The 27482-nt window shown below is 37.1% G+C and overlaps 1 protein-coding gene across 1 annotated transcript in view; it reads right to left on the bottom strand.

Moving 5' to 3' along the window:
- Nucleotides 1-27482, bottom strand: part of MNAT1 (MNAT1 component of CDK activating kinase) — a 219174-nt gene that overhangs the window by 142020 nt on the left and 49672 nt on the right. Inside the window, exons 2-3 of the mRNA XM_042943427.1 lie at nt 14735-14887; nt 12971-13044 (exon numbers count right to left, since the gene is read on the bottom strand). Coding sequence (XP_042799361.1) covers nt 12971-13044; nt 14735-14887 — 227 coding nt within the window. The remainder of the gene's footprint in view (nt 1-12970; nt 13045-14734; nt 14888-27482) is intronic.

Raw genomic sequence — 27482 nt, 5'->3', positions numbered from 1 at the left:
ACTGTGTTTGCATCAGCCTGTCTAAAGAAAAATCCAGGGGCGCCTGGGTGGCTCAGTCGGTTAAGTGTCCGACTTTGGCTCAGGTCATGATCTCGTGGTCCATGGGTTCGAGCCCGGCGTCGGGCTCTGTGCTGACAGCTCAGAGCCTGGAGCCTGTTTCAGATTCTGTGTCCCCCTCTTTCTCTGACCCTCCCCTGTTCATGCTCTCTCTCTCTCTCTCTCTCTCAAAAATAAATAAATGTTAAAAAAAATTTTTTTTTGTTTAAATAAAAAAAAGAAAAAAAAAAGAAAAATCCGTATTATTAAGATTCTCCTGTTCCATAATTCAATTCAGACCTGCCTGGGCTTCTTCTGTAATCTTTTCCATCCATTATTACCTATTCTATCCCTTCACCAATTACTTTTCCCTACTTCCTGCTTGTTCTATAAACAGGTTTCATCTACCCTAAACAACTATGCTCTAAGCCATGTCTTTAAGTGAAACAGTGAGCCCTGTCTCACTCTTTCCTTTAATAACCATCTCAAATAGTTGCTTGACTTTTTGCTTTTACTTGTTCTTTTTTTTTCTTATTTGAGTACAGTTGACACATAATGTTATATTAGTTTCAGATGTACAACAGTGATTCAACAACCAAATGTTATGATATGCTCACCACAAGTTTAGCTATCAACTGTCACCATGCAACCCTATTACAACACCAATGACTATATTCCATATGTTGTACCTTTTATTCCTATGACTTATTCATTCCATGACTGGAAGCCTGTATCTCCTACTCCCATTCACCCATGTTACCCATCCCCTCACCCCCTCCCTACTGGCAATGATCAGTTTGTTCTCTATTTTTATCAGTTTGATTCCACTTTTTGTTTGTTTTTTCAGATTCCACATATAAGTGAAATCATATGATGTGTCTCCTAAGGCAAAGGAAACAAAAGCCAAAATAAACTACTGGGACTACATCAAAATAAAAAGCTTTTTGCACAGTGAAAAAAAAACATCAACAAAACAAAAAGTCAACCTGCTGAATGAGAGAAGGTATTTGCAAATGATATATCTGATAAGGGGTTAATATATAAAATTTATAAAAAACTGATACAACTCAACACCAAAAAAACCCAAATAATCCAATTGAAAATAGGCAGAGGAGGGGCACCTGGGTGGTTCAGTCAGTTAAGCATCCGACTTCAGCTCAGGTCATGATCTCACAGTTCATGAGTTCGAGTCCTGCATCAGGTTCTGTGCTAACAGCTTGGAGCCTGAAGCCTACTTCAGATTCTATGTCTCCCTCTGTCTCTGCCCCTCCCCTGCTAGCGCTCTCTTTCTCTCTCTCTCAAAAATAAACAGTAAAAAAAATTTTGTTTAAACAGGCAGAGGACCTAAATGAACATTTTTCCAAAGAAGATATACCAATGGCTAACAGACACATGAAAAGATGTTCAACATCCCTAATCATCAGGGAAATGCAAACCAAAACCACAATGAGATATCACCTTACACCTATCAGAATGGCTAAAATCAAAACAGAAAGAAATAACAAGTGTCGGCAAAGATGCAGAGAAAAAGGAACCCTCATATACTGTTGGTGGGAATGTAAATTAATACAGCAACTGTGAAAAACAATATGAAGGTTCTCAAAAAAGTAAAGGTAGAAATACCATATGATACAGTAATTCACTACCTGGTATTTACCCAAAGAAAACAAAAACACTAATTCAAAAGATGTATGCACCACTCTGTTTATTGCAGCATCATTTACAATAGCCATGATACGGAAGCAATTCACATGTCCGTCAATAGATGAACAGAAAGAGAAGGTGTGGGATATGTACATATACAATGGAATATTAGCCATTTAAAAAAAAATGAGGTCTTGGCATTTGTGACAACAGGTATGGACCTGGAGGGTACTACACTAAGTGAAGTAAGTCAGACAGAGAAAGTCAAATAGTACCTAGACTTTTGGATTATAGAGCCCTGTAAGAGTTGAAAAGTAATATTGGGAGCCCAACATAGCGTTACCTATTTTGTTGAACAAGGCATCAAACATACCCTAAAAACCAATTTGATCAATAATTTCATTTTTATCTCCTCAAAGGCCACCTTATTTCAGAACATCAAATTATCATAATCATTGTTAATATCCCAGACTAATTTAGGTATGTAGAAAAAACAAAAGCAAACATCAATTCTATGATATGCAATCTTAAAACTCTGGGAGAAATTAGAGAAAATGAGAAACAATAGCCCCTAGCTACTTCTCCAGCCTTTTTTTACCACAAAGTAGAAAAGAAAATAATAATGGTGGTAAACCAGGAAATCTGGCTAGGATACAATGTAAGAGCATTCCCCATAAATCACATTCTGACCCCAACACACAACAGAGGAGAAGGCTCAAAACTACCAAGTGCCCTTAGAAAGTCAACTGAGATCCATTAGTTAATACAGTATGATTCCACTACCTTTGCCAATTGCTCACATTTTACTCCTTGTATTTAACAGGTCATCTATTAAGCCACCAAATCCAGTAATCTACCATCCTCAATATCTATGCCACTCAACAGTGTTCATCACTTACGCTTCCTTAGGCACTTCCTTCTCTTGACTAACTTAAATACATTCTCCTGATCTCTCTCCTACTATTCCAACTACTCTTTCCTGTTTCCATCTCTGGCTCTTCTTGGCCTCTAACTAATCTATATAATTCTAGCTTTTGCCTTCTTTCCTCCCTCCCTATTCTTGAGGCAATCTCATCACTTCCCATAGTTTCAACCAAATAAATGCCAGCAAAAGCTGACACCATCTCAAAGTGCATTTCAGAAAACCAATTAATAGATTAATGACATTAATGACACCAAGACTTAACACCTGATTCATCTGACCCACTCTCCTTTGCATTCCACAAACACCAGTTCCCAAATCCTATAGTTACCACCAAAATCTCTTTAAAACTGCCCTTATTCTCAAAGTGCCCTGACAATATACCAAACCATATAATATTTCTCCCTGGATAACGTATAATAATCTCTGCCTTCATTTTCTATTTCCAGAATCTTCGCATCTGACCCTACACTCTAACCAATCCATAATATACAGTGCTGTCAGACTAATATTTCTGAAGCATACCTCAAATCCCCTTCCAGTTCTACCATCCAAAAGTGCTCTCATCCCCTCTGCCTTTCCCCCCTTTACTAAATAAATAAATAAATAAATCAAACACTTTCAAAGGCTTTCTTTTTTTTTTAAAGTTTATTTAACGTGTGCATTCACACGTTGGGGAGGGGTAGAAGGAGAGGGGGAGAGAGAATCCCAAGCAGGTTCCATGCAGTCAGCCTGGAGCCTGCTGCAGGGCTAGATCTCACCAATCGCTGAGATCGTGACCTGAGCCAAAATCAAGAGTCAGACGCTTAACTGAAACTAAAGATCTCTCACTGGGGAGATCACCCCTAAACACATGAACTGAATAATACAAGACACAATATCATCAAATGACAACAGGGAAAAACTAAAAGTATCCTTGCTTCATGCATTCAACAATATTTAGTACTGTTCTAGTTGTTGAGTAAGTGTTTATTAAAAGAATAAACTATCGTGGGGCACCTGGGTAGCTCAGTTGGTGAAGTGTCCGACTTCAGCTCAGATCATGATCTCACAGTTCATGGGTTCGAGGCCCATGTCAGGCTCTACACTGACAGCTCAGAGCCTGGAGCCTGCTTCAGATTCTGTGTCTCCCTCTCTCTCTGCCCCTCTTCTGCTTGCACTCTGTCTCTCTTTCTCTTTCTCTCAAAAATAAACATTAAAAAAATTAATAAAATAAACTATTCTTCCTTTTTTTAAAATTTTTTTTTAATGTTTATTCATTTTTGAGACAGACTGAGCATGAGTGGGGGAGGGACAGAGAGAGAAGGAGACACAGAATCCGAAACAGGCTCCAGGCTCTGAGCTGTCAGCACAGAGCCCGACGTGGGGCTCGAACCCACAAACTGTGAGATCATGACCTGAGCTGAAGTCAGACGCCTAACCAACTGAGCCACCCAGGAGTCCCATTAACTATTCTTCCTTTTAATGGAATCAGCTACCAATTAACCCTACAAAGTTCTGATTATGTCATTCAGTCATGAGTCACTCAGTTCACTCATTGCTTCTGCATCCACAATGCCTTGAGAAAAGAAAAATCCAACCTTATCTCTTACATTGCTTTTTCCTTTCTGCTCTGGGAGTTCTGCAGATTCCTCATAGCCTCTTCAAGAAACAATGGAAAGATTGCACAATTCCAACCAGAGAGGCTTTGCTTCATTTGTTTGCTTAAAATGATCTCCTCAAAATTTTGCTTGAAGAATACAATCTATAATGTGTGTGTATCAAGTATCTACAATATACATATGACAAGCACTATGTCCAGGTTCGGCCTAATTACATCACTTAAACCTCCCAAAAACCTTCTGAGATAGGTATTACTATTATTCACACTTTATGGATAAGGTTTAAAGACATTAAATAACTACATCCAAGTTATACAGGAAGTAAATGTTGTAACCAGGATTATAACTTAGGCTATCTGATTCTAAAGCCTAAACTTTTATCTACAATGCTAGGTATATTGCTTCTCTCAATGCCTGAAAACCACTGGTAGCACAATTCAGCTCTTCTTCTGTACACCTGTACAGGCCCCGTAATTTTCTACCTCCAAACCTGTTATCATACTGCTTCTCCCAGAGGATCCATATTTTAGTACCAACCTCAACGAAGAACAATTGTGGATATCCTTATCTGGCCTACCCTTCTATACCCAGCTTAATCACCAGCTCTTCTTCATAACTCACTTTGCAGGTACAATCTCTCTATCCCTGAATGCCCACAATACATTGCCTAATATCATGCTGGTAGCACTTACCCACTTTCTACCCTATAAAAAATTTTTTTTAACATTTATTTAATTTTCAGAGACAGAGAGCCAGTGAGGGAGGGGCAGAGAGAGAGAGAGAGAGAGAGAGAGAGAGAGAGAGACAGAATCCAAAGCAGACTCCAGGCTCCAAGCTGTCAGCACAGAGACTGACGCAGGGCTTGAACCCACACAAACTGTGAGATCATGACCTGGGTCGAAGTCGGACACTTAACCAACTGAGCCACCCAGGTGCCCCAAGTTATTTCAAATGTACATATCTATTTGACCTAATAAAGTGTTCCTTGAGGGCAGATTCTAGGTCTGATTCATCTTTATCAGTCCCAGTACTTCAATAAAAAACATCCATTGCATACCCCTTAAAATGGCAAAAATCCAATACACTGACAACACCAAAATGCTGACATGGATGTGAGGAACTCTCATTCATTGCAGCAGGAATGCAAAATGACACAACACTTTGGGAGACAGTTTCTTATCATTTTATCTAACAATCATACTCCTTGGTATTTATCCAAAGGAACTGCAAACTGTCCACACAAAAACCTGTACACAGATATTTATAGCAGCTTTATTTGTAATTGCCAAAGCATGGAAGCAACCAAGATGTCTTTCAATAGGTTAGTGGATAAACTGTGGTATATCCAGACCATATTGCTCAGCACTAAAAAGAAATGAGCTATGAAATCCTGAAAAGACATGGAGGAACCTTAAATGCTTATTACTAACTGAAAGAAGCCAATTTGAGAAAGCTACATAGAATATGATTCTAACTACATGACAGTCTAAAAAGGTAAGTCTACAAAGACAGAAACAGATCAATGGTTGCCAGAAGTTAAGGGAGGAAAAAGGGAAAACTAGGCAGAGCACAGAGGAATTTTAGGGCTGTGAAACTATTCTATACAATACCATAATGGTGGATACATGTCATTATATATTTGTCCAAACCCATAAAATGTACAAAATCAAGAGTAAACTCTCATGTAAACTATGGTCTTTGGGCAATAATGATATGTCAATGTAGGTTCATCAATTATAACAAATTTACCACTCTGGTTGGAGATGTTGATAGCAGGGAAGTCCGTGCATGTGCGGGACAGGGGCTATATAGGAATTCTTTACTTGCTGCTGGCTATGACTCTAAAACTACTCTAAAAAATAAAATCTATTAAAAAAGGGGGGAGGGGGAACTTCCCATCTGGTAAGAGCTCAAGAAACACTTAATTACCAAAAGAGGGAAAAAAAATACATAAAATAAACCAATGCTAATGTTTATAATTATCTTTATAATTACGGATTTAATTAAGATGACCTTTATAAATTACAGAATTGAATTCTACAGAATGGTAAAGTGGATATAAAAGTACAGGAAAAAATTATCTTGGTTTCTTATGGCTATAAATCTACTGAGAAGTAAAAGTATTTAAATTGGTATCTATGTTGAACTCTAACAGAATATTTAGAGCAGTTTAAGAAAACAAAAAGTTTATCAGCAAGCTAGACAGTATACTACTGATTTAAACTTTCTATTTAATGGAACCCAGAAACAGGTAAAATTGAATTATAAATGAAATGTATCTGTATATGATTTTTTGTGATTAGAAACCTCATGATGAATTCCAATAAAACTAAAATAATCTATTTCTGTATTTCATTTTTTAATTTAGGAAACTAAGGTAATACCAGTATAATAGATACAAATCATAATCATAAATAATACAAATTGCTTCCTTTAAAAAGAAAAAATAAGAGTTTAAAAAGAAAGTAAAGTACTATTTTTAAAACTTTTCAGATGAAGCAAGTCTCATTCATGTCATAATGAATCAGGTTGGTATAATGGCCTTGAGAAAAAAAGAATAGAAGATAATTTTCTATAACAATCATTTGGCCCTTTATCTGGTTACTGGTTTAGCTCAGATGTTGACCTGCCTTTAGTCAAGTATTAGAAGGCAACAAAAAACCTATTGTATTTTCTGAAAGATTTAATGTTATTTAAGTACAATTTTGAAGTCTTTTTGACATCCAGAATTTATAATTAAAGCCCTTAGGACTTTCTCACCCTTTCAAAATAAGCATACCCTGAACCAAAAGAATAATCTATTTATTATGAAACTAAGAGCAAACCTTTGAGATAATCCCTGAGGGCAAAAGGAACAAGAATTTTTATGTTTAGATTGTCATAACCACAGAAAAGAGCCTATTGTTAATGCCATAAGAAAGTTCATCTTCATGTGTGCCCTTTCTATTGTAATTTTTATGCCATTATTCAAAATCATAGTATTTTAAAATTTTTATATTTGTGATGTTCAAAGGACTCATAATGAAATTTATTTAACAAAATGGCCAATCCCTAACTTATAAATCCTCAAACACGTACTCCTTAGCCTCCCTCCCAACTCTGTTCCTCTCACTCTAGGCCAAAGCATCTTCAATAGCACCCTTCTACCTTTAATACTGAGTTCAATCTTCTTTAAGGGCCTTCAAAATATGAACCCAATCTACTTTTTATCCACTCCTGCTATTTCACCAATTAGCACCCCATATTCTGCATTCAGACTAGTAACTCCTCTGAGAGTAGCAAGCACTTTGATGGGCTCTGAGAGTCAGAAAAACCTATGTTCAAAATTTGGCTCCAGTATTTACTAGCAATGAGATCCTCGGCACAATACTTAACTCCCTTTACCTCTTCTCCATATGCTAAGCAGGGATAAAAATGCCTGTCTCACAGCTGTGAAAATTATACACGATAATGGGAGTACAGCAGAAGTCTGGCACTTAGCAGGTGTCCATAAAATTAACATTTTATACTTTTGATTAATACAGACATAGCCAATACAGGTACCACAGACATCAAACTGATCATCTTTGAAAGCATGAAAAAAACACAAAGTAGATAGCTGCTGAAACATGATTTTAAAAGGAAGTGTGATTTATACCACAACAATTAAAACAATAACACACAACAAAGCGGTGGAGCCACACCCTAACAAAACTTAGAAGAGCTAAAACTAGTCTTTCCTTCATTGCTTCACTCTCCACCCAACAAAACAATAAAAAATATTGCCTGTTCTTCAGTTTTTACTTTCTAGATTAATACCATACAACTGCTCAAGGTCATGAATTTTAATTCATCTTTGCCTGCTCTTCCTACTTACTTCCTGTATCAAATTAGTCCTTGAATATTCTGTCTCTAAAACATCCCCTTTATCTATCCCTCCCTAACTACCTGCTCCAAGCTCTCATTATTTCTCATCCAAATTGCTATAATGGCCCCTGAGAAATCGTTTCTCAGCCTCAAGGATCTCCTGTCAATATTACACATCACTACCACACTATCCTTGCTGGCTCATTACTAGCCAGAGAATAAAATCTTACCCTGACAGTCTAGCTTGCAAAGCCCTCATTAACCCAGGTCTACTCTGTTTCTCAAGCCTCATTTCTGGTCATTCCCCATGTTCTACCTACCTATAACATTACTTGTCCATTCTCCAACATGCTCAATACCCTTGTACCTCTGTAACTCTGTCTTTTGCTACATATGTTTTTCCATCCTCTTTCCACTGATAAACTCCTATTCCATTTTTTAAGGTCAAATTCAAATATGACCTCTTCTCTGATCAAACTATACCTCTATTTCCCAATGATGAATTAATTGTTCTGTTATCTGTATTCCCATAACACTTTACAAATAAATGCCTGTACTACTTTCCCATTAAATTATAAATATTAGTTTAAATAATTATTTCCCCTTTAGAGTCTGAACTTACAGAAGGCAAAGATCATATATGTTCATCAAGTAAAGTAGTTCAATAGAACAATTAATATTTGTTAAACTGAGCTAAAGCTCAGAAAATAAACTAAGTCCATGACGCTAGGCCCCAAACTTCATCAATATCATTAAATATAATTAGAACTGCTCTTTATCCAACATGATCAAGATTAGTAGCTGATGATTTACAAAAGTCTGTTAAGGGAGGGAAACACACATACACACTCCTTAAATACTTTAACTTAAAACATATAAAGTAAGGGTAGTCATTCTCTAACTTAATGACATACAACCAATGTCTAGCCTTTAATTTCTTTAATTGTCCTTTCTCTTTTTTTAAGTTTATTTATTTATTTTGAGAGAAAAAGAGACTGTGCTAGTGGGTAGAGGCAGAAAGAGAAAAAGAGAAAGAGAGAAAGAGAGAAAGAGAGAGAGAGAGAGAGAGAGAGAGAGAGAGAGAGAGAATCCCAAGCAGGCTCCATGCTGCCAGCACAGAGCCCAATATGGGGCTCGAACCCACAAAGCAGTGAGATCATAACCTAAGCCAAAACCAGGAGTCAGATGCTTAACAGACTGAGCCACCCAGGCACCCCTGCTTCTTTCCTGTATAAACCACACCTGTCACCTACACTGTTCAGTTTCCATTTTTTAAAGTGGAAAAAGAACTTGAGAAGCAGAATGCTTCAGGAGATTTGCAATTTTTTTCCTAACACATGAACTACTTAATTAAATTACATAATTATAAGTTTAATATAAGAAGACTTGGTTACCAATGCAAACAACTCTCAGTATATAAGTGAACTGGTGAGAGAAGTACAAAAGTGTACGTGACGACATCTTCTAATGAACAAGGGTCATCTTCATTATGCTTTGGACATCAATCAGTACTTTTTATGGGAGGACTGGGAAATGTCAGTCACCCCAACGGATCAAGAAAGTTTCAACATACTGCAACTGAAGATAGTCTTTCATGAATACACATGATAGCAGAATCACTTTCAAATTAAATGCTCCGAGCCACAGTTTTCCTATCTGGTAAGGAAAGGACTGCATATTCTATAAGCCATAATATCCAGACTTGGTTCTTACTTGTCAATCCTAGCTCCCACTTCTAGACATAAACATGGTTTTACCTATGGGTCCCAGGTTATTTATATATTCAAAGTAATTCATCTCATAAAAAAAAAATATCTTGGGCGCCTGGGTGTCAGCACAGGGATTCTCTGTCTTCCTCTCTCTCTGCCCCTCCCCTGTGTGTGCGTGCCCGCACGCACTCTCTCTCTCTCTCAAAATAAATAAGCTTAAATGTGTGTGTGGGGGGGTGGGTGTGTGTACGTATGAAATAATGGCTCAATCAGAACCTTATTCTAGAATCAAGATCCCTGCCCGCTTTCCCCACCTTCTTTGTCCATCAGTTTCTTTAGATTATCTTACCTGCCTGCTTGGACTTGTGACCATGTATTCAACTAGCTCTGTGACATTTATAATCTCCTTTCTCTTTATTGCCTGACCAGACTGTTGACTAATGACATTGCCTTCAGAATAAACATGAGCTGGATTTCTTCCTGCTTACTACCCAACTTCCTGTCCTGTACTTAATATCTACATACAGCCAGATTTTTACATTTTCCCAGTTCTTGCAGATTTGGGGGGTGTATCTTCTCCATATATATCCTAACTTTTCTACTTTGCCTTGGCACTTCCAATTCCACCCCCTTTTCAACTAAAATCCAAGCCACTGATGATTGCTAACATTATACACAAAGTGCAATGAATACAATTAAATAAAAAAAGCAATGGCTCCAAGGCATTAAAAGATCCAAGAAAAAGCTTAAGTTATATTCTGTACATGCTATTTGCTATGACCTAACAAGTGAACTTAGATATTTTAGAAAAGTTTTAATTACAGTTGAAATAAAAAGATTCTCTGGGTTTTTCTTAGTTAATAAAGAAATTAAAGGCATTAGAATACTACATTACTCAAGAGTTTAAGTTTTCTAAAAATTTTCCCCATATATAAACCTTCTAAAGAATGATCAGTTTGTTATATTTATATTTTAAATATGAAATAACAGAAGTATAGTGAGAAGAGAAGAATAAAAAAGATGATTTAATTCCCTACGTCTCATTCTTATCTTCACAGTCTATAATTTTGGTAATATTTCCAAAACTATATTGAGTAATAATTATGGCAGCTTTAAAAAAAACACATAACTTTTTTTTAATTGAAGTGTAACAACTTCCAGGCTCTTTAACATCTATGAAATCTTATTTAAGAAAGAAAAAATAATCCTTTCTTTTGATGAAAGCATCCTTTTGACTAATCACAAAAGAAAAGGCCCCAAGATTACTCTATCCTCTGATTCAAGCATAACATGAAAAACAGAATGCCACTTCAACAGTCAACTGCTTCCGACTATTTTCAAAATACTGTATGCACAGAGACATAAATGATAAACAACATATGGCTTTAGTCACCATAGACACAGTTACTAGAAATACTATTTTTTAAAAATCTGTATATTCGTTACTTGTGTTGACTCTAATGCCCCATCAACATACAGATATACAGAGATACAGTCTTTTTTCCCCAGATACAAAGTGATACGACTTTTCCTAAAACAAAATGTTTATTACTTAAGTATGTCCTTTACTTAAGCATGCCTTCTATTTAACAAACATGATTCAAGTACAACTGAAAGTAAATAGGTAAAAAATGTCAGCTATCACAACAAAACTTGTTAGAGATTTTTCTGTGAGATGTTGTCTTAGGCATATAAAAGATAAAAGTACACAGGGTAGCAACCAAAAGTACAAGCATCAAAAACATACCAATTTCCTCAGACTTCAAGATGTATTACATAGCTGTAATCATCAAGACAGTATGGTACTGGCACAAAAACAGACACTCAGATCAGTGGAACAGAATAGAGAACCCAGAAATGGACTCACAAACATATGGCCAACCAATCTTTGAAAAAGCAGGAAAAGACTATCCAATGGAATAAAGGCAGTCTCTTCGGCAAGTGGTGCTGGGAAAACTTGACAGCGACATGCCAAAAAATGAACCTGGACAACTTTCTTACACCATACACAAAAATAAACTCAAAATGAATGAAAGACCTCAATGTGACAGGAAGCCATCAAAATCCTTGAGGAGAAAGCAGATAAAAACCTCTTTGACCTCAGCCGCAGCAACTTCTTACTCAACATGGCTCCGGAGGCAAGGGAAACAAAAGCCAAAATGAACTATTGGGACCTCATCAAAATAAAAAGCTTCTGCACAGCAAAGGCAACAATCAGCAAAACTAAAAGACAACAGACAGAATGGGAGAAGACATTTGCAAACGACATATCAGATAAAGGGTTAGGACCCAAAATCTATAAAGAACTTATAAAACTCAACACCCAAAAAACAAATAATCCAGTGAAGAAATGGGCAAAAGACATGAATAGACACTTCTCCAAAGAAGACATCCAAATGGCCAACCAACACATGAAAAAATGCTCAACGTCACTCATCATCAGGGAAATACAAATCAAAACCACAATGAGATACCACCTCACACCTGTCAAAATGACTAACATTAACAACTCAGGCAACAAAAGATGTTGGCAAGGGTGCGGAAAAGAGGATCTCTTATGCACTGCTGGTGGGAATGCAAACTGGTGCAGCCACTCTGGAAAACAGTATGGAGGTTCCTCAAAAAATGAAAAATAGATCTACCCTACGACCTAGCAATTGCACTACTAGGTATTTATCTAACAGATACAGGTGTGCTATTTCAAAGGGGCACATGCACCCCAATGTTTACAGCAGCACTATCAACAATAGCCAAAGCACGGAAAGAGCCCAAATGTCCATCGATGGATGAATGGATAAAGTAGATGTGGCATATATATATACAATGGAGTATTACTCAGTAATCAAAAAGAATGAAACTTGCCATTTGCAACTATGTGGATAGAACTAGAGGGTATTATGCTAAGCGAAATTAGTCAGAGAAAGACAAATTCATATGACTTCACTCATAGGAGGACTTTAAGTTACAAAACAGATGAACATTAGGGAAGGGAAGCAAAAGTAATATAAAAACAGGGAGAGGGACAAAATATAAAAGACTCTGAAATATAGAGAACAAACAGAGTTGGGGGGGAATGAGCTAAATGGGTAAGGGGCTTAAGGAATCTACTCCTGAAATCACTGTTGCACCATGTACTAACTAACTTGGATGTAAATTAGAAAAAATTAATAAATTACAGAAAGTAAAAAAAAAAAAAAAAAAAAAAAACATACCAATTTCTTCCACTTCTTCCAGAAAATCATTATATTCTCTTAGACTAGGAAAGTCTTCTTCTCTTTTATTGTATCTTTAAGAAAAAAAAAAAAAAATCAACACATTACATATCTCTTGTTTTCAATATTATCTAATCAGTTTGTTTCTTCTTACCTATTTTATTCATGATACATAGAAAAGGATTGCTTACTAAATAAAACACTGTTTTCTTGACACCATGTTTGTAATTAGACCAAAAACGTCGTTCTTAAATTCTTATGACTACAAAGACAGAATAGAATCAAAAGAGAAAGATAAAATATGTTAAATCCCTCTAAAACTTATGGAAAATAAAGAAAAAGAAATTAGGAACCTTATTTACTTGTTATAAATTGATTTGCTAACTTTCAGAAAGCTAAAGATTAATTCAAAAGACACCTTCCTATTTTTCATGACAACTATAGTCTAAAGAATACTAGATCATAAAATTCTGTAAATATTGTAATGTACCTGTAAAGAATTAGAAAAACTATAAGGGATCAATAAAAAATAAGAATCTAAAAAAGACTATCTCTCAGAGGTAATGCAAATACAAATACAAATAATGGGGGCATTAAGGAAGTAACACAGATTAAATACCTAGAAAGATGCTGCTAAAACACTGGTGACCTAGGTTTTAACATACACCACCAAAAATATCATATATATATTAAACATATATATTAAATATATTAAATATAATATATGATAAATATATTTATTTAAATACATATATTTAAATATATTTAAGTAAATATGTTTAAATATGATATTTAAATATGTATTTAAATATTATATGTAGATAAATTAAATATATTATATTTATATATTCTTTAAACTTCAAAAATAATCAGGTGACTTTTAATAAAAGGACAGATAAAATAAAACCCAAAACTATTCACAAAGAGTAAAAACTAAATTATAAATGAAAAAAATATTAAAAATAAATACATATGTCCATACATAAAGATAGATATTAAAACAAATTACAACACATTATATAACAGCCTTCAAATCTCTATTTATTTATTTATTTTTAATTTTTTTTAATGCTTATTTGAGAGAGACAGAATGCAAGTGGGTTAGAGGCAGAGAGAGAGGGAGACACAGAATCCAAAGCAGGCTCCAGGCTCCAAGCCGCCAGCACAGAGCCCGATGTGAGGCTTGAACTCACAGAGCTGTGAGATCATGACCTGAGCCAAAGTCAGACGCTCAACCAACTGGGCCACCCAGGCGCCCCCTTCAAATCTCAATTTAAACATGATATCAGTGACCTACACCAATACTGTCACTAACTTCATAGTATTTTTCTCAATTCATAGTCACATAGTTGTTTAGTTTGCCTGTCTTATTATCTACCTCCATGCTATCCTATACTACTATACTGTAAGCCTTATGAGGGCAAGGTTCATAGCTATTTCACTCATTTCCATCTAGTACCTAAAATGCATAACACAGTGCTTGCACACAGTAGGTACTCAATATATGTTAACTAAATTAAAAAATATATAGTAAATATATAAACTGTAAGCCATCAATCCAGAGGATCTACACTTCTCTAATAAAGGCTAGATAAATATTACTGAGTTCTCTAAGAATTTAATCAATTTCTGTTGAACAAATGCATAGATGAGCTTATACTTATTCACTTGCCAAACTGTCCATATTTCCATCAATAAATAATTATATCAATTACTGAAATAATTGTTAAAGTCCTCTTTGTATATCCAAACAATAATATTTACATTTTTAGCACTTTTTTCCGAATCTCAACCTCCTTGTCCACAGTAGGATCTTCAAAGAGTTGTACCCTAAAGTTGCTCTTTCTAAGTGGAGTGCCACATTCAGGACAGTTTCCAGCTCCTCTCATAAATAGTAAATCGACACAACTTTCACACCTGAAAGAGAAAATACAAGATAACCTTTAAGTCAGTACTCAAATCCACAACAATATTATATAGTTTGTTTTTTGTTGTTTGCTCTGGTGGTTTTTTGGTTGAGTGTGTTTTTTCCCCCTGGGGGATGGAGGGGCGGCGGCGGGGGGCGGGGGGGGGGGGGTAGTCAGAGATAGGAAAATTAATCATTGCTACTTAAAGCTCTCACAAAAAAATCTTTTAGAAAATATTTATTTTCATTTAGAGCTTACTTTTCTGACATAGGTATCCTAAAGGGTATCAGTTTCACTTTATACATTAAACAAATTTACAAATTAAAACAAATGGAGTTGAGGGGCGCCTAGGTGGCTCAGTCGGTTAAGCGTCCGACTTCAGCTCAGGTCATGATCTCAAGGTTTGTGAGTTCGAGCCCGGCGTTGGGCTCTGTGCTGACAGCTCGGAGCCTGGAGCCTGCTTTGGATTTTGTGTCTCCCTCTCTCTCTGCCCCTCCCCCACTTGTGCTTGCTCTCACGCTCTCATGCTCACTCTCTCAAAAATAAATAAAATGTAAAAAAAAAACAAAAACATTTTAAAAAATGGAGTTGGGGGCTAGGCAGATTCAGAGGTAGCAGATAGGAAAAAGTCAAAAAGGGGTGTAAAAGAGCGGTCTGTGGTCACCTCCATTCCAGTGCCACTCCTAGACCTAGGCAAGAAAAGCCTAGGTCAGAAGCCTAGGCTCTGCATACCACAATCACTAAAACAAAGACTTTTTTTTCCTTTAGCCTTGTAAGGAAGGTTTTTTTGAAAGTTCAGGAAGCAAGTGAGCAAGTGGGAATTACAAGGGAGAGGTGCTAGCTGAAAGAGGTCTCCCCCACCCCGGCCCTGCCCCAGGCCAAAGGATAAGGTGACTGTGCCACAGTATGCACGGAGAAAGGAAAAAACACAACTTCTGCCCTGAGAAATCACAGAAGGAATGTTTCCTCCTAAAAACTTTAATCAGTTAAGGTTGGCTGCCCCAAATCCACCAAGAAGGACTGCCTAGTTAAGCCACGTGTCCCAGATACCTGCATTCCCTGCTCTCTTCTCGGGTAGTGCAATCTGGGGAAGAGCTGAGAATTTCCTGAAAGTCTTGAGTTACAAAAACAAGGACTTAAAGAGGTTAACCTCTCTGTACTGGATTACTAGGGAGTTGACAGGATCAGTTCACATACTGTTTTTGATGGGTCCAGGCACCACTCAACCATCCCTGCTCTGCCCCAAGTCATCCATGCTACTAATCAGACTAGCAAGTAGAAAGGCTGGCTAGGAGAAGAGAGCAACAGTTTCTTTAGCCTCTGGGTCTTGAGGATGCCAGCCCTTGAGAAGTGGGCAGCATGGATGTGTAGCTTGATCCTTAACTTATAAATATTTAAACATTTTGATATTCATTTCTCTAGTTGTAATGTTACCAAACTCCACATAGGTTAGGACGACACCAGCCCTAATCACTCCTTTCTTAGCATTATCTGAAATTATTTATGTGTTGATTTTCTGTAACCCCTACTAGGATATAATATACATTTCATGACAGCAGGAATCTGGACTATTGTTCTCTATCCCCAGTGCCTGACAAATACTAAGTACTCAATAAACTACACATAATTAAAAAAATGAATATAAGAGGGGAAATCAGAAATTCTAGTGAAAAAGGTAAATGTTTATTTCTTCCAGGTATGTGGCTGACTTGTAGAGAAAGCTAAATGAGAAGAATTACACAGGGTAGTAAGAATTTTTAAGGTTGGTTACTAGTAAAATACTAGCATTGACTGTGTATTTCTTCTATCGTAACGGTGCCATCAAATATTAGAGGGAAAAAAAATCCTGAAAGAACAAAGATCACAACTGTCATTATCTAGATCAACAAATCCCCAGAAAATTCACTTTGGGATTCAGAAGATTGGGAGTGGTGCATTTCCCCTAATGTTTGTGGTTAAAGAAAATTAAATCCAACTGCATAAGATGAAAATGAGCACACTTTAAAAATATATTGACTAAAGATATTGATAAGCAAGGAGCCATCTAAAACACTCAAAACTATCAACACACAAATAATATTCTATATTTCAAGGTCTTGTAGAGTAGATTCAGTTGATAATTCACTTAACAAGGCAATACAGAAAACTTTAATATTTCTAAAAGTCATACTGCATATTAGTTACATTATTTGTTTCATGATCAATTTTCCATCTCTATTTTTTAAAAAATACACCTTAAAGGGTGCCTGGTGGCTCAGCTGGTTAAGTGTCTAACTCTTGGTTTCACGTCAGGTCATGATCTTGGTTGGGTGAGGTGAAGGGTGAGGTGACGGGTGAGGAGTCTGCCTGAGATTCTCTTTCTCCCTCTCCCTCTGCCCCTCCCCTGCTCACGCATACTCTCACTTAAAAAAAAAAATTAAACATCTGCCTTAAATCATAAGGATTTCTACAGTATTTAAGAATTTTTAAAATAATTTATTTTCCTATAAGTCTTCCCCTCCCAATTTTAACTGCTGAAAACACAAATAACTCTCTTTTTAAAGCTCAAAGATAGAAGCATACAGAGAAAAAAACTGAAAACTCTACCTCATTCTGTTCTATATCACACTTCCCACAGATAACATAACTACTTTAGGTGTAGAGTTTATGTGACCAATTTTTTTCTATACTTATAAAATACATATTTACAAAGTTTTTATATGAAACCAGTCATATATATTAAAAAAGAAAAAAAAAACAGAAGAAAAAGTTGGTAATTGCTAGTTCACTTCATCTGGCAACAGAACAACCAAAGCAGCAGTATATAATCAAGCTTTGGCGTCCAAGAGTGCAAGAAAGTTTTTCATACAAAATTTCCTATTTTTCAGAGCACAGGAAAATTTGCTGGAAAAGCCCAAATCCCCAGTCATTACCCATTCCCAAAGATAGCGTTATGATTTTCTCTTGTTTTTGAAAACCAGAATGGTGCCCACCTTCTTTTCTCTCTAAACAACTTATTTATTTATTTGTTTTTAATGTTTATTTATTTTTGAGAGAGAGAGTGAGTGAGCGGGGGGGGGGGGGGGGGGGGGGGGCAGAGAGAGAGGGAGACAGAGGATCAGAACCAGGCTTTGTGCCGACAGCAGACAGCCCGATGCTGGGCTGGAACTCAAAAACATCGAGATCATGACCTGAGCTGAAGTCATATGCTCAACTGACTAAGCTACCCAGGTGCCCCTAAACAACTTATTTTTAGATTTTATTTTCTTATATCAATAGTTAGCTGCTTATATTCCTTTGTCAAGATTTTTTATCTGACTTATTTCCTTTAATTTTTCAAGAGGAATTATATTCCATGTAGAATTTCAGTAATTATTAAAATAGATTAACTAAGGGACACATGGGTGGCTCAGCTGGTTGAACGACCAACTCTTGATTTCAGCTCAGGTCATGATCCCAGAGTCATGGAATCAAGCCCCACATCAGGCTCTACATGGAACCTGCCTGGGATTCTATCTCTCTCTCCTTCTGTCCCTCTCCCCCACTCGCATGCTCACTCGCTCTCTCTCTCTCTCTCAAATAAAAAAAAAATTTTGGGGGGGGGGGGCGCCTGGGTGGCTCAGTCGGTTAAGCATCCGACTTCGGCTCAGGTCATGATCTCGCAGTCTGTGGGTTCGAGCCCCGCATCGGGCTCTGTGCTGACAGCTCGGGGCCTGCAGCCTGTTTCAGATGCTGTGTCTCCCTCTTTCTCTGACCCTCCCCTGTTCATGCTCTCTCTGTCTCAAAAATAAATAAATGTTAAAAAAAATTTAAAAAAAAATTTTTTTTCTTTTAAATAGAATTAACTGACTTAGAAAAAGGTAAATAATCACAAATTTTGTATTTAAGGCTTTCTTGGAAGTAATCTAGTTTTATCAGGACTTTCCATTCTTCTTTAGCTCACTGACTTCCTGAAACAACTCCAAACAGAAGTCTATGGTCTTGAAAGATAAACAAGTGATAACTTCTGTTAAAGAAAAATTTTATCCCTATAATAAATTATTCCTTAAACCCATGTGTACTGAACTCTATAGGGTAGGAGCTAGATATTAAGGGAATTTTTTCTCTCAAAATATGCTGCCTAACTTTTCTAGAACGTGTAAATAACTTTTCTGTAACCTAAAGGTTACAATGTCATGTATCATCTTATACCTAAAAGGGAATTCATAATCTTATCTATTCCAAAGCTTGAGGGAAAAAACTATTGCAACAAAGTGTTTTGGGAGTCAAATAAAGAATTCATCCATAAAAATAGAAGGGATGGCCTGGGAGAGCACATGTTAAAACATTATAAACTTCTCCCTACAGACTCTGGGGAATACAGCTTATTCTCAAAATTAAAAAGAAAAATTATGTTCATCCATTTTTTCACTGTTTTAGAATTCAAAATAACCATTCAATCTTCTGTTGGCTATTACCATTTAGCACAGCAATTTATAACTAACAAGCTATACCATTTAGCACAGCAATTTATAACTAACAAGCAAATAATATAAGACACAAATTCAAATAGGACATTTAAGCCCATTTTGAGCCAGAAAAATTGAGCTATACACAGAGGATAAGGAAAGAGCTAGTAATTTAGTAAGCTGTGACAAGAAAACACGAGCCCCTCCCCCCACCAAAATGGGTTTTTGTGCCCCCCTTACAAACAGCAAGGATCATGGAACACATTTAATTTCCCTTTTTGCCCTCCTGCCAGTAAACTCCTAAGCCAAATTTAAATGCTCTGTTGAAAAACACTGTATATGTTTTCTAGAAAAAGGTTGGAAAAGAATGAAGGAAGTCAAAGATAATATGCATTAGGCATCTTATGATGTACATATGACTGTTCTTACTATACAGATGAGGTCACTGAGCACTGGGGAGTCAAATAGCTGGCTTAAAATCATGTAACTAGCAAGAATTGACCTTGGTCTGCTTCACATTCCACATTTCCTCTTTCACTCTTACTCTTAACAATGATGTAAGTAACAATCCCCAGTGTCTACCTTTAGCCCAAACATACCTTCTGAGTTCCTATTAGACACCGCCTATTGCACACTTCCTATCTGACATCCCACAGCTACATTTTTTTACTTAGAAAAATAAAATTCCCTGAAACTCAATATACCCAAAACCAATATCCTTCATTCTACGAGGGATACAAAGAGAGTAACACCAACTTGTACGTAAAGGCTTATAATATAGTGGTCAAAATAGAAAAGAAGAAACAAAACTGTAATAAAGGTATACTCTGAATACTACTACCATAAGCTCTCGGCCAATAAGCAACAGGTGAACAAATTACACTCTACACTCTTGACCACTCTTAACACATCACACTCCAAATGCTCCAAGCCAATGACAATTCCAAAAGTACTATCCTGAGTCTAGTATTTCCTGAAATACATGGACTCTACTTATTGCCACTGATGAACAGTTTTGAACTAGAATAGCCAAAAAGTTTGTGGAGATGATAGTATTGATGTTGAGATCCAAGTTTTGCAGAGGCTCAATGCCCCTTCAAACATATGGTTGAAGAAACAGAGTGAAGGTCAATTAGAAATTGAAAGAAAAATCCTCCAGCTAACTTTATGAAGGGCTTCAGAAATAATCTTGCACACTGGGAGACGTAACAAACAATTATATGAATGGTAAAGAAACACAACATGGCCACCAGGGGCATTCAGAGCCTTGGAGAATTTAAAGAAAACAAACTGCCAGGATACCAAGCCAAGAATGCATCTCCATCAGGACCATTTCTGTAAATCTACCTTGGGAAAGCTAAGGGCAGATTCAATTAGTTCTACGATACCCAGAAATGTAGGTCCTACATTAAGTAAAACATCACCTTCACTTTCTCAACGACTCAAAGGAACTAAATATATATTTACCTAAGTAGGCCAAAGAATATTTACATTATTTGAAAAAGTATCAATAGGTTCCTCCATTTTCCAACTATGTATCTATGGAAGCCACATCATCTCCATATACTTCATTGGAAATTACATGTGACAATGTAGATTCGTTACAGAAGCAAATATCACAATCTGTCTTCTCTTAACCCAAACAAAGGGATTTGCAAAAATGTAAAGCAATGGTGGGGCACCTGGGTGGCTCAGTCAGTTGAGCATCAGACTCTCGATTTCAGCTTGGGTCATGATCCCAGAGTCATAGGATTAAGCCCCACATCAGGCTGAGCATGAAGCCCACTTGGGATTCTCTCTCTCTCTTCCTGGCCCCTCCAATGCATGCACTCTCTCTCTCCCTCTCTCTCAAAAATAAAATAAAATAAAATAAAAAATAAAATAAAATAAAATAATAAAATAAAATAAAATAAAATAAAATAAAATAAAACAAAACATATAGCAATACTACTCTAAAATTTTTGTTTTGGAAAATACATTTTATAAAATATATTATTTATATTTTTAATAAATGTTTTCAAATTTTCTCAATTTTAATGTCCAACATGGTAACTATTAACAGATAAAAATTCATAAATAAAAGCTCTTGGGGAGTCCTCAGTAATTTTTAAGACTATCAAAGGTACTGAGACCAAAATCAAAGTATCTGAGAACCAGGTTATATGTGATCAATAAATGTTATTTACAAAGAAATACAATTTGAGGGGTGCCTGGGTGGCTCAGTTGGTTAAGAGTCTGACTTTGATTCAGGTCTCGCGGTTTGTGGGTTCAAGCCCCATATCAGGCTCTGTGCTGACAGCCTGTGTCTCTCTCCCTCTCTCTCTGCCCCTCCTCGGTTCACACTCTGACTCTCTCTCTCTCTCAAAAATAAACAAACATTAAAAAAAATTAAAAATAAAATAAATATAATTTGAATGTAAAAGGGGATGTGGAGAAAGAAATCATTTTGAAATACACCAATGCACCCTACCTTCTCAACAAGGTTTCTCAACAAGGTTTCTCAGATGAAACTAATTAACCAAAGCCTAACCAGCTTGGGTGTTATCAGAGCCTAACTAACCTGGGGGAGGGTAAATTACCAACTGTAGCTGATTCTAGCCATCCAGTCCATCTAAGTAGGGAGAAAAGAATAACTTTGAAACACTTATGAACTTCACAGTCCAAAGGCATAGGCTCACTTAAAGTCTGGGACCTAATCACAGAAATATAGAACACTTCCCTTTTCCCAATACCTCACCACAACATTACTAAAAGTCTACTTAGAACAGTTTCTTTTACACAGTACATCATGTTCAGCTATCAAGAAAAACTTACAAGCCACACCAAAAGGCAAAAGAACATAACTGGAAGACACAGAGCAAGCTCAGAACCAGACATGGCAAGGATGTTAGCATTATCTAATTAAGAATATAAAACAACCATAATTAAGACGCTAAGGTCCCTAACAAATAAAGGAGACAAAATGTAAGAACAGATGAGCGATATAAACAGATGGAAAGTCTAAGAAATAACCAAAAAGAAATGGTAGAGATTAAAAAAAAAAATAATGTAACAGAAATGAAGAATGTCTTTGATGGCCTTAATAGTAGACTAGATACAGCTGAGGAAACCATCTTTGAGCAAGAGAATATATCAGTACGATCCTCGAAAACTGAAAACCAAAGGGAAAAAGACTGAATGGAACAGAATACCCAAGGGCTGTAGAACTACAAAAAGTGTAAGATATGTGCAACTAGAATACCAGAAAGAGAGGAAAGACACAGAAGAAATAGGTGAAACCACAGTAACTGAAAATTTCCCCTAAATTAACATCAGACACTAAACCAAAGATCCAAAAAGCTCAAAGAACACCAAGGTGGACAAATTCCCCCCCAAAAGACCCACACCTAGGCATATCACTAGCAAATTACAGAAAATTAAAGATAAAGAAAAAATTAAGAAAGAAGCCAGAGGGAGGAAATAACATCTCACTTATAAAGGAATATAAGCATTACATTCAACTTCTCTCCCAAAAAGACATACAAGAGAAATATTTAACTGAAATATTTAAGGTGTTTACAGAAAAACACCTCCAACCTGCCAAACTACCCTTAAAAAGTGAAGAAAGAGGGGCGCCTGGGTGGCTTAGTCGGTTGAGCATCCAACTTCAGCTCAGGTCATGATCTCACGGTCCATGAGTTCGAGCCCCGCATTGGGCTCTGTGATGACCACTCAGAGTCTGGAGCCTGCTTCGGATTCTGTGTCTCCCTCTCTCTCTGACCCTCCCCGGTTCATGCTCTGTCTCTCTCTGTCTCAAAAATAAATAAACATTAAAAAAAAAAAAAGTGAAGAAAGAACGGGGCACCTGGGTGGCTCAGTCAGTTGAGCCTTGGACTTCAGCTCAGGTCATGATCTCACGGTTCGTGGGTTCGAGCCCCACATCGGGCTCTGTGCTGCCAGCTCAGAGCCTGAAGCCTGCCTCAGATTCTGTGTCTTCCACTCTCTCTGCCCCTCCCCTGCTAATGCTCTGTCTCTCCCTCTGTCTCAAAAATAAAAAAACATGAAAAAAAAATTAAAAAGAAAAAAAAGTGAAGAAAGAATACTTTATCAGACAAATATTAAAAAACATTTTTGCCAAAAGACCGGTCTTGTAGGAAGTGTTTAAAAAAAGTTCTTTAGAGAAATAAAAATAATGAGTCAGAAACGCAGATCTACATTAAGAACACTTGAGAAAAAAATAAGTGAAGATAAAATAATAACTTCATTTTTATTATTAATCTAACAAATAAGATGTAGTTCAAACTAATAACATATTTGATTATATAAATTTCTATATAGAGATGCATGTATATATGCCTACGTATGATTATATATAAATGAAATGAATGACACTGATGATACAAGAAATAGGAGGGAGGAACTAGAATTATTTTGTTATTATAAGGTTCTCACACTACTGCGCAGTGGTATGGTATTTTTTGCCAGTGGATTTGGATTAGTTATAAATGTATATTGCAAACTCTAGGGCAGCTACTACCAAAGTACAAAAAGAAGACTGATGTGCTAAAAAGAGAAAATGGAATCACATAAAGTGCCCATTTAAAACCACAACAGAGGCTGAGAAGATGGTGGAGTAAGAGGACCCTAAGCTCACCTCATCCGATGAATATAACTAGATAACACTCACACCAGCATAAATAACCCAAAAAACAACCCAGACTGGCAGAACAAACTCCATAATTAAAGGTAGAGAAGAATGTAATTTTTATCTTTGTTCCTTCATAAGTGAGATGTTATTTACCCCTTCTGGCATCATTTTTTCTTTATCTTTAATTTTCTGTAATTTGCTAATGATTTGCCTAGGTGTGGGTTTTTTGGGGCATTTGTCCTCCTTGTTCTCTGAGCTTTTTGGATCTTTGGCCACATCAAATAGGATAGGAAGGACAGAGAAATGTTGGGGAGCAAAACTGACTGCTGACATCTAGGGGTTAGGGGGAAAGCTGCCCACAGAAAGAGGAGTGAGAAACAGACTATCACACCAAAGAGCCCACACCAGGAACACAAATCCCCATAAAACTTAGCTTTGAAAACAAATTTCATGTGTTCTATTTTTTTGTTTTATTTTATTTTTTTTTAGTAATCTGTACACCCATAATTGGGGCTCGAACTCAAGACCCCTTGGTCAAGAGTTTGATGCTCTTCCAAATGAGTCAGCCAGGTGCCCCTCCTGGTCAGGTCCCTACAACCAGAGGGACCTAAAACCAGAAATTTTAAAAATCAGCAAGCTCAGTTCTGGGAAAGCCCAAAGGGCATTACAAACTGAGTTCCCACCCTGAAAGAGACAACAATACAAACTGCCTGGGAAGATACAGTGTAGAATCAGCAGTTTGCAAAATGCCTGTGGCATACTGGAGTGAGAGCTATTTACTCATCTCAGAGGTATCCCGAGGGGTAGGGATCACAGGAAGACCCCTCCAGGAACAAACGAGCTGTCAGGCACCTTTTCCCACCTCTGCCCCTCAGCATTAACACACAACCACCAACAGGAACAAGCAGGCCAACACTCACTACCTAACTTGCTTACAAGCCCCACCCTGCCGTGGTTCAACAAATCAGCCCTCTCCAGTCATGCTTGCCTCAGTCCCTGTGCTATAGGTACCTCCCATCCCTCCACCAAGAAGATCTGTGCAAACCTTGCCAGCACCACATCTCCCAACAAACTCTGCGGGCCCTCTGTCCTGGCAGCCACAGTGGTGCACAATCTTGTTAAAATTGTCCACCCTGAGGAAGCAGTCGCAGGTCTCATCTCCCAGGCCAACCTGCGCATCCTGTTAAAACTGTACACTCCACCCCAGCTAGGGACAAAACCCCAGCTAAAACAAGCAAAGCTTTACATCCTCTGCAGATCACTTCACTGAAGGATAAAGCAGCCAGGACACAACAGCAGGCACACACAACACAAATAGGAGACACCCCTAAAGCACCAGGTTCTAGGAAACAAGACACAATGCACTACAGGGCACTACAAAACCTCTTCTTCATAAGGCTATTACTTTCAAGAGCAGAAAAATCTGACTTTCCTAACACAGAGAAATAGGCACAGAGAGGAACAAAATGAAGAGGCAGAGGAATATCTCCTAAATGTCACAAGTCCAGAGGTCCTGTGGCTCTGGACCACAGCCAAGAGATGCAAGCAAAATGGATATAAATAATATACCTCATAGAGTAATGAGAAAAGAATGGAGGACAACAGTAAGACCCTCAACAAAGAGATTAAAAAAAAAATCAGAGATGAAGAACACAATAAATGAAATTAAAAATACATTAGATGAAATAAATGGCCAGCTAGAGGAAGTAGAGAAATGAATCAGAAACCTGGAAGACAGAGGAATGGAAAGTAATCAAGCTGAGCAGGTGACAGAAAAAAATTATGCAAAATGAGAATAGACTTAAGGGAACTCAATGACTCCATCAAGCATAATAACATTCTCGTTATAGGGATCCTAGAAGGAGAAGAGAAAGTGGGCAGAAAACTTATTTGAAGAAATAATAGCTGAAAACTTCAGTAATGTGGGAAAGGAGACATATATACAGATCCAGGAGGCAGAGATGCCCCAACAAAAATCAACCCAAGAAGGTCCACACCAAGACACACAGTGATTAAAATGGTAAAAAAAAAAAAAAAAAAAAAAAAAAAGGGCAGGGTGCTGGGGCTGTGTAGGCACCTGGATGGCTCCGTCATTTGAGTTTCCTATTTTGGCCCAGGTCATGATCTCATGGTTTGTATAAGTTTGAGCCTCACATTGGACTCACTGCTGTTAGCACAGAGCCAGCTTTAGATCCTCTGTCCCCCTCTCTCTGCCCCTCCCCTGCTTGCACTCTTTCAAAAATAAACATTTAAAAAATAAAATAAAATAAAATGGTAAAAAAGAAAAAGTAGTGATAAAGAATTTGAGGGGCACCTGGGTGGTTCAGTCAGTTAAGCATCCAACTCTTGATCTCAGCTCAGGTCATGATCTCACAGTTGCACTGACAGTGCAGAGCCTGCTTGGGCCTCTCTCTCTCCTTCTCTCTCTCTGCTCCCCTCCTGCTCGTTCTCTCTCTCTCTCTCTCTCTCTCTCGATCTCAAAATAAATAAACTTTATCGAAGAAGAAGAAGAGGAGGAGGAGGGGGGCGGGGGGAAGAAGAGAAGAAAGAATTTAAAAAGCAGCAAGAGAAAAGAACACAGTTACAAACAAGGGAAACCCCAAAAGGCTATCAGTGGATTTTTCAGCAGAAATTTTGCAGGTCAGTAGGGAGTAGCAGGATATGCTCAAAGTGCTGAAAGAAAAAACTCTGGAGCCAAGAATACTCTATCCAGCAAGGCCATCATTAAGAATAGAAGGAGAGAGAGAATTTCTCAAACAAAAGTTAAAGAAGTTCATGACCACTAAACCAGCCCTACAAGAAATGTTAAAGGGGATTGAGTAAAAAAAAAAAAAAAAAAAAGACCACAAGTAAGAGTATGAAAAGTAGAAAACACAAAAACAGTAAACAAGTGTATCTGTAAAAATCAGTCAAGGGTTCACAAAATAAAAGGGTGTAAAATATGACACCATATACTTAAAATGTGGAGAGAAGAGGAAAAAGAATGGGCTAAAACTTAAGTGACCATCACCATCATATAGACTATTATATGCAGAAGATGTTATATATAAACCAAATGATAACCCCAGATCAAAAATCACTGATATGCAAAAAATAAAAAAGAAAGGAATCAAAGTATATCACTAAAGAAAGTCAGCAAAACATTAGAGAGGCAAGAGAAGGAACAGAGAAAAACTACAAAAACCACCACAAAATAAGTAACAAATAGGCAATAAATACATATCTATCAATAATTACTTAGAATATAAATGGACTAAACACTCCAATTAAAAGACATAAGGTAACAGAATGGAATAAAAAAACAAAAAGACACAATCTATATGCTGCCTACAAGAGACCCTTTTCAGACCTAAAGACACATGCAGATTGAAAGTGAGGAGATGGAGGGGAGCCTGGGTGGCTCAGTCAGTTAAGCGTCAGACTTCGACTCAGGTCATGATCTCATGGTCTGTGAGTTTGAGCCCTGCACTGGGTTCTGTGCTGCCATCTCAGAACCTGGAGCCTGCTTTGGATTCTGTGTCTCCCTCTCTCTCTGCACCGCCCGTGCTCAC

This window comes from Panthera leo, chromosome B3 (genome assembly GCF_018350215.1).
Source record: "Panthera leo isolate Ple1 chromosome B3, P.leo_Ple1_pat1.1, whole genome shotgun sequence".
NCBI lineage: Eukaryota > Metazoa > Chordata > Mammalia > Carnivora > Felidae > Panthera > Panthera leo.
Note: the sequence above shows the minus strand (reverse complement) of the source record. Positions and strands in the feature narration are given on the sequence as shown.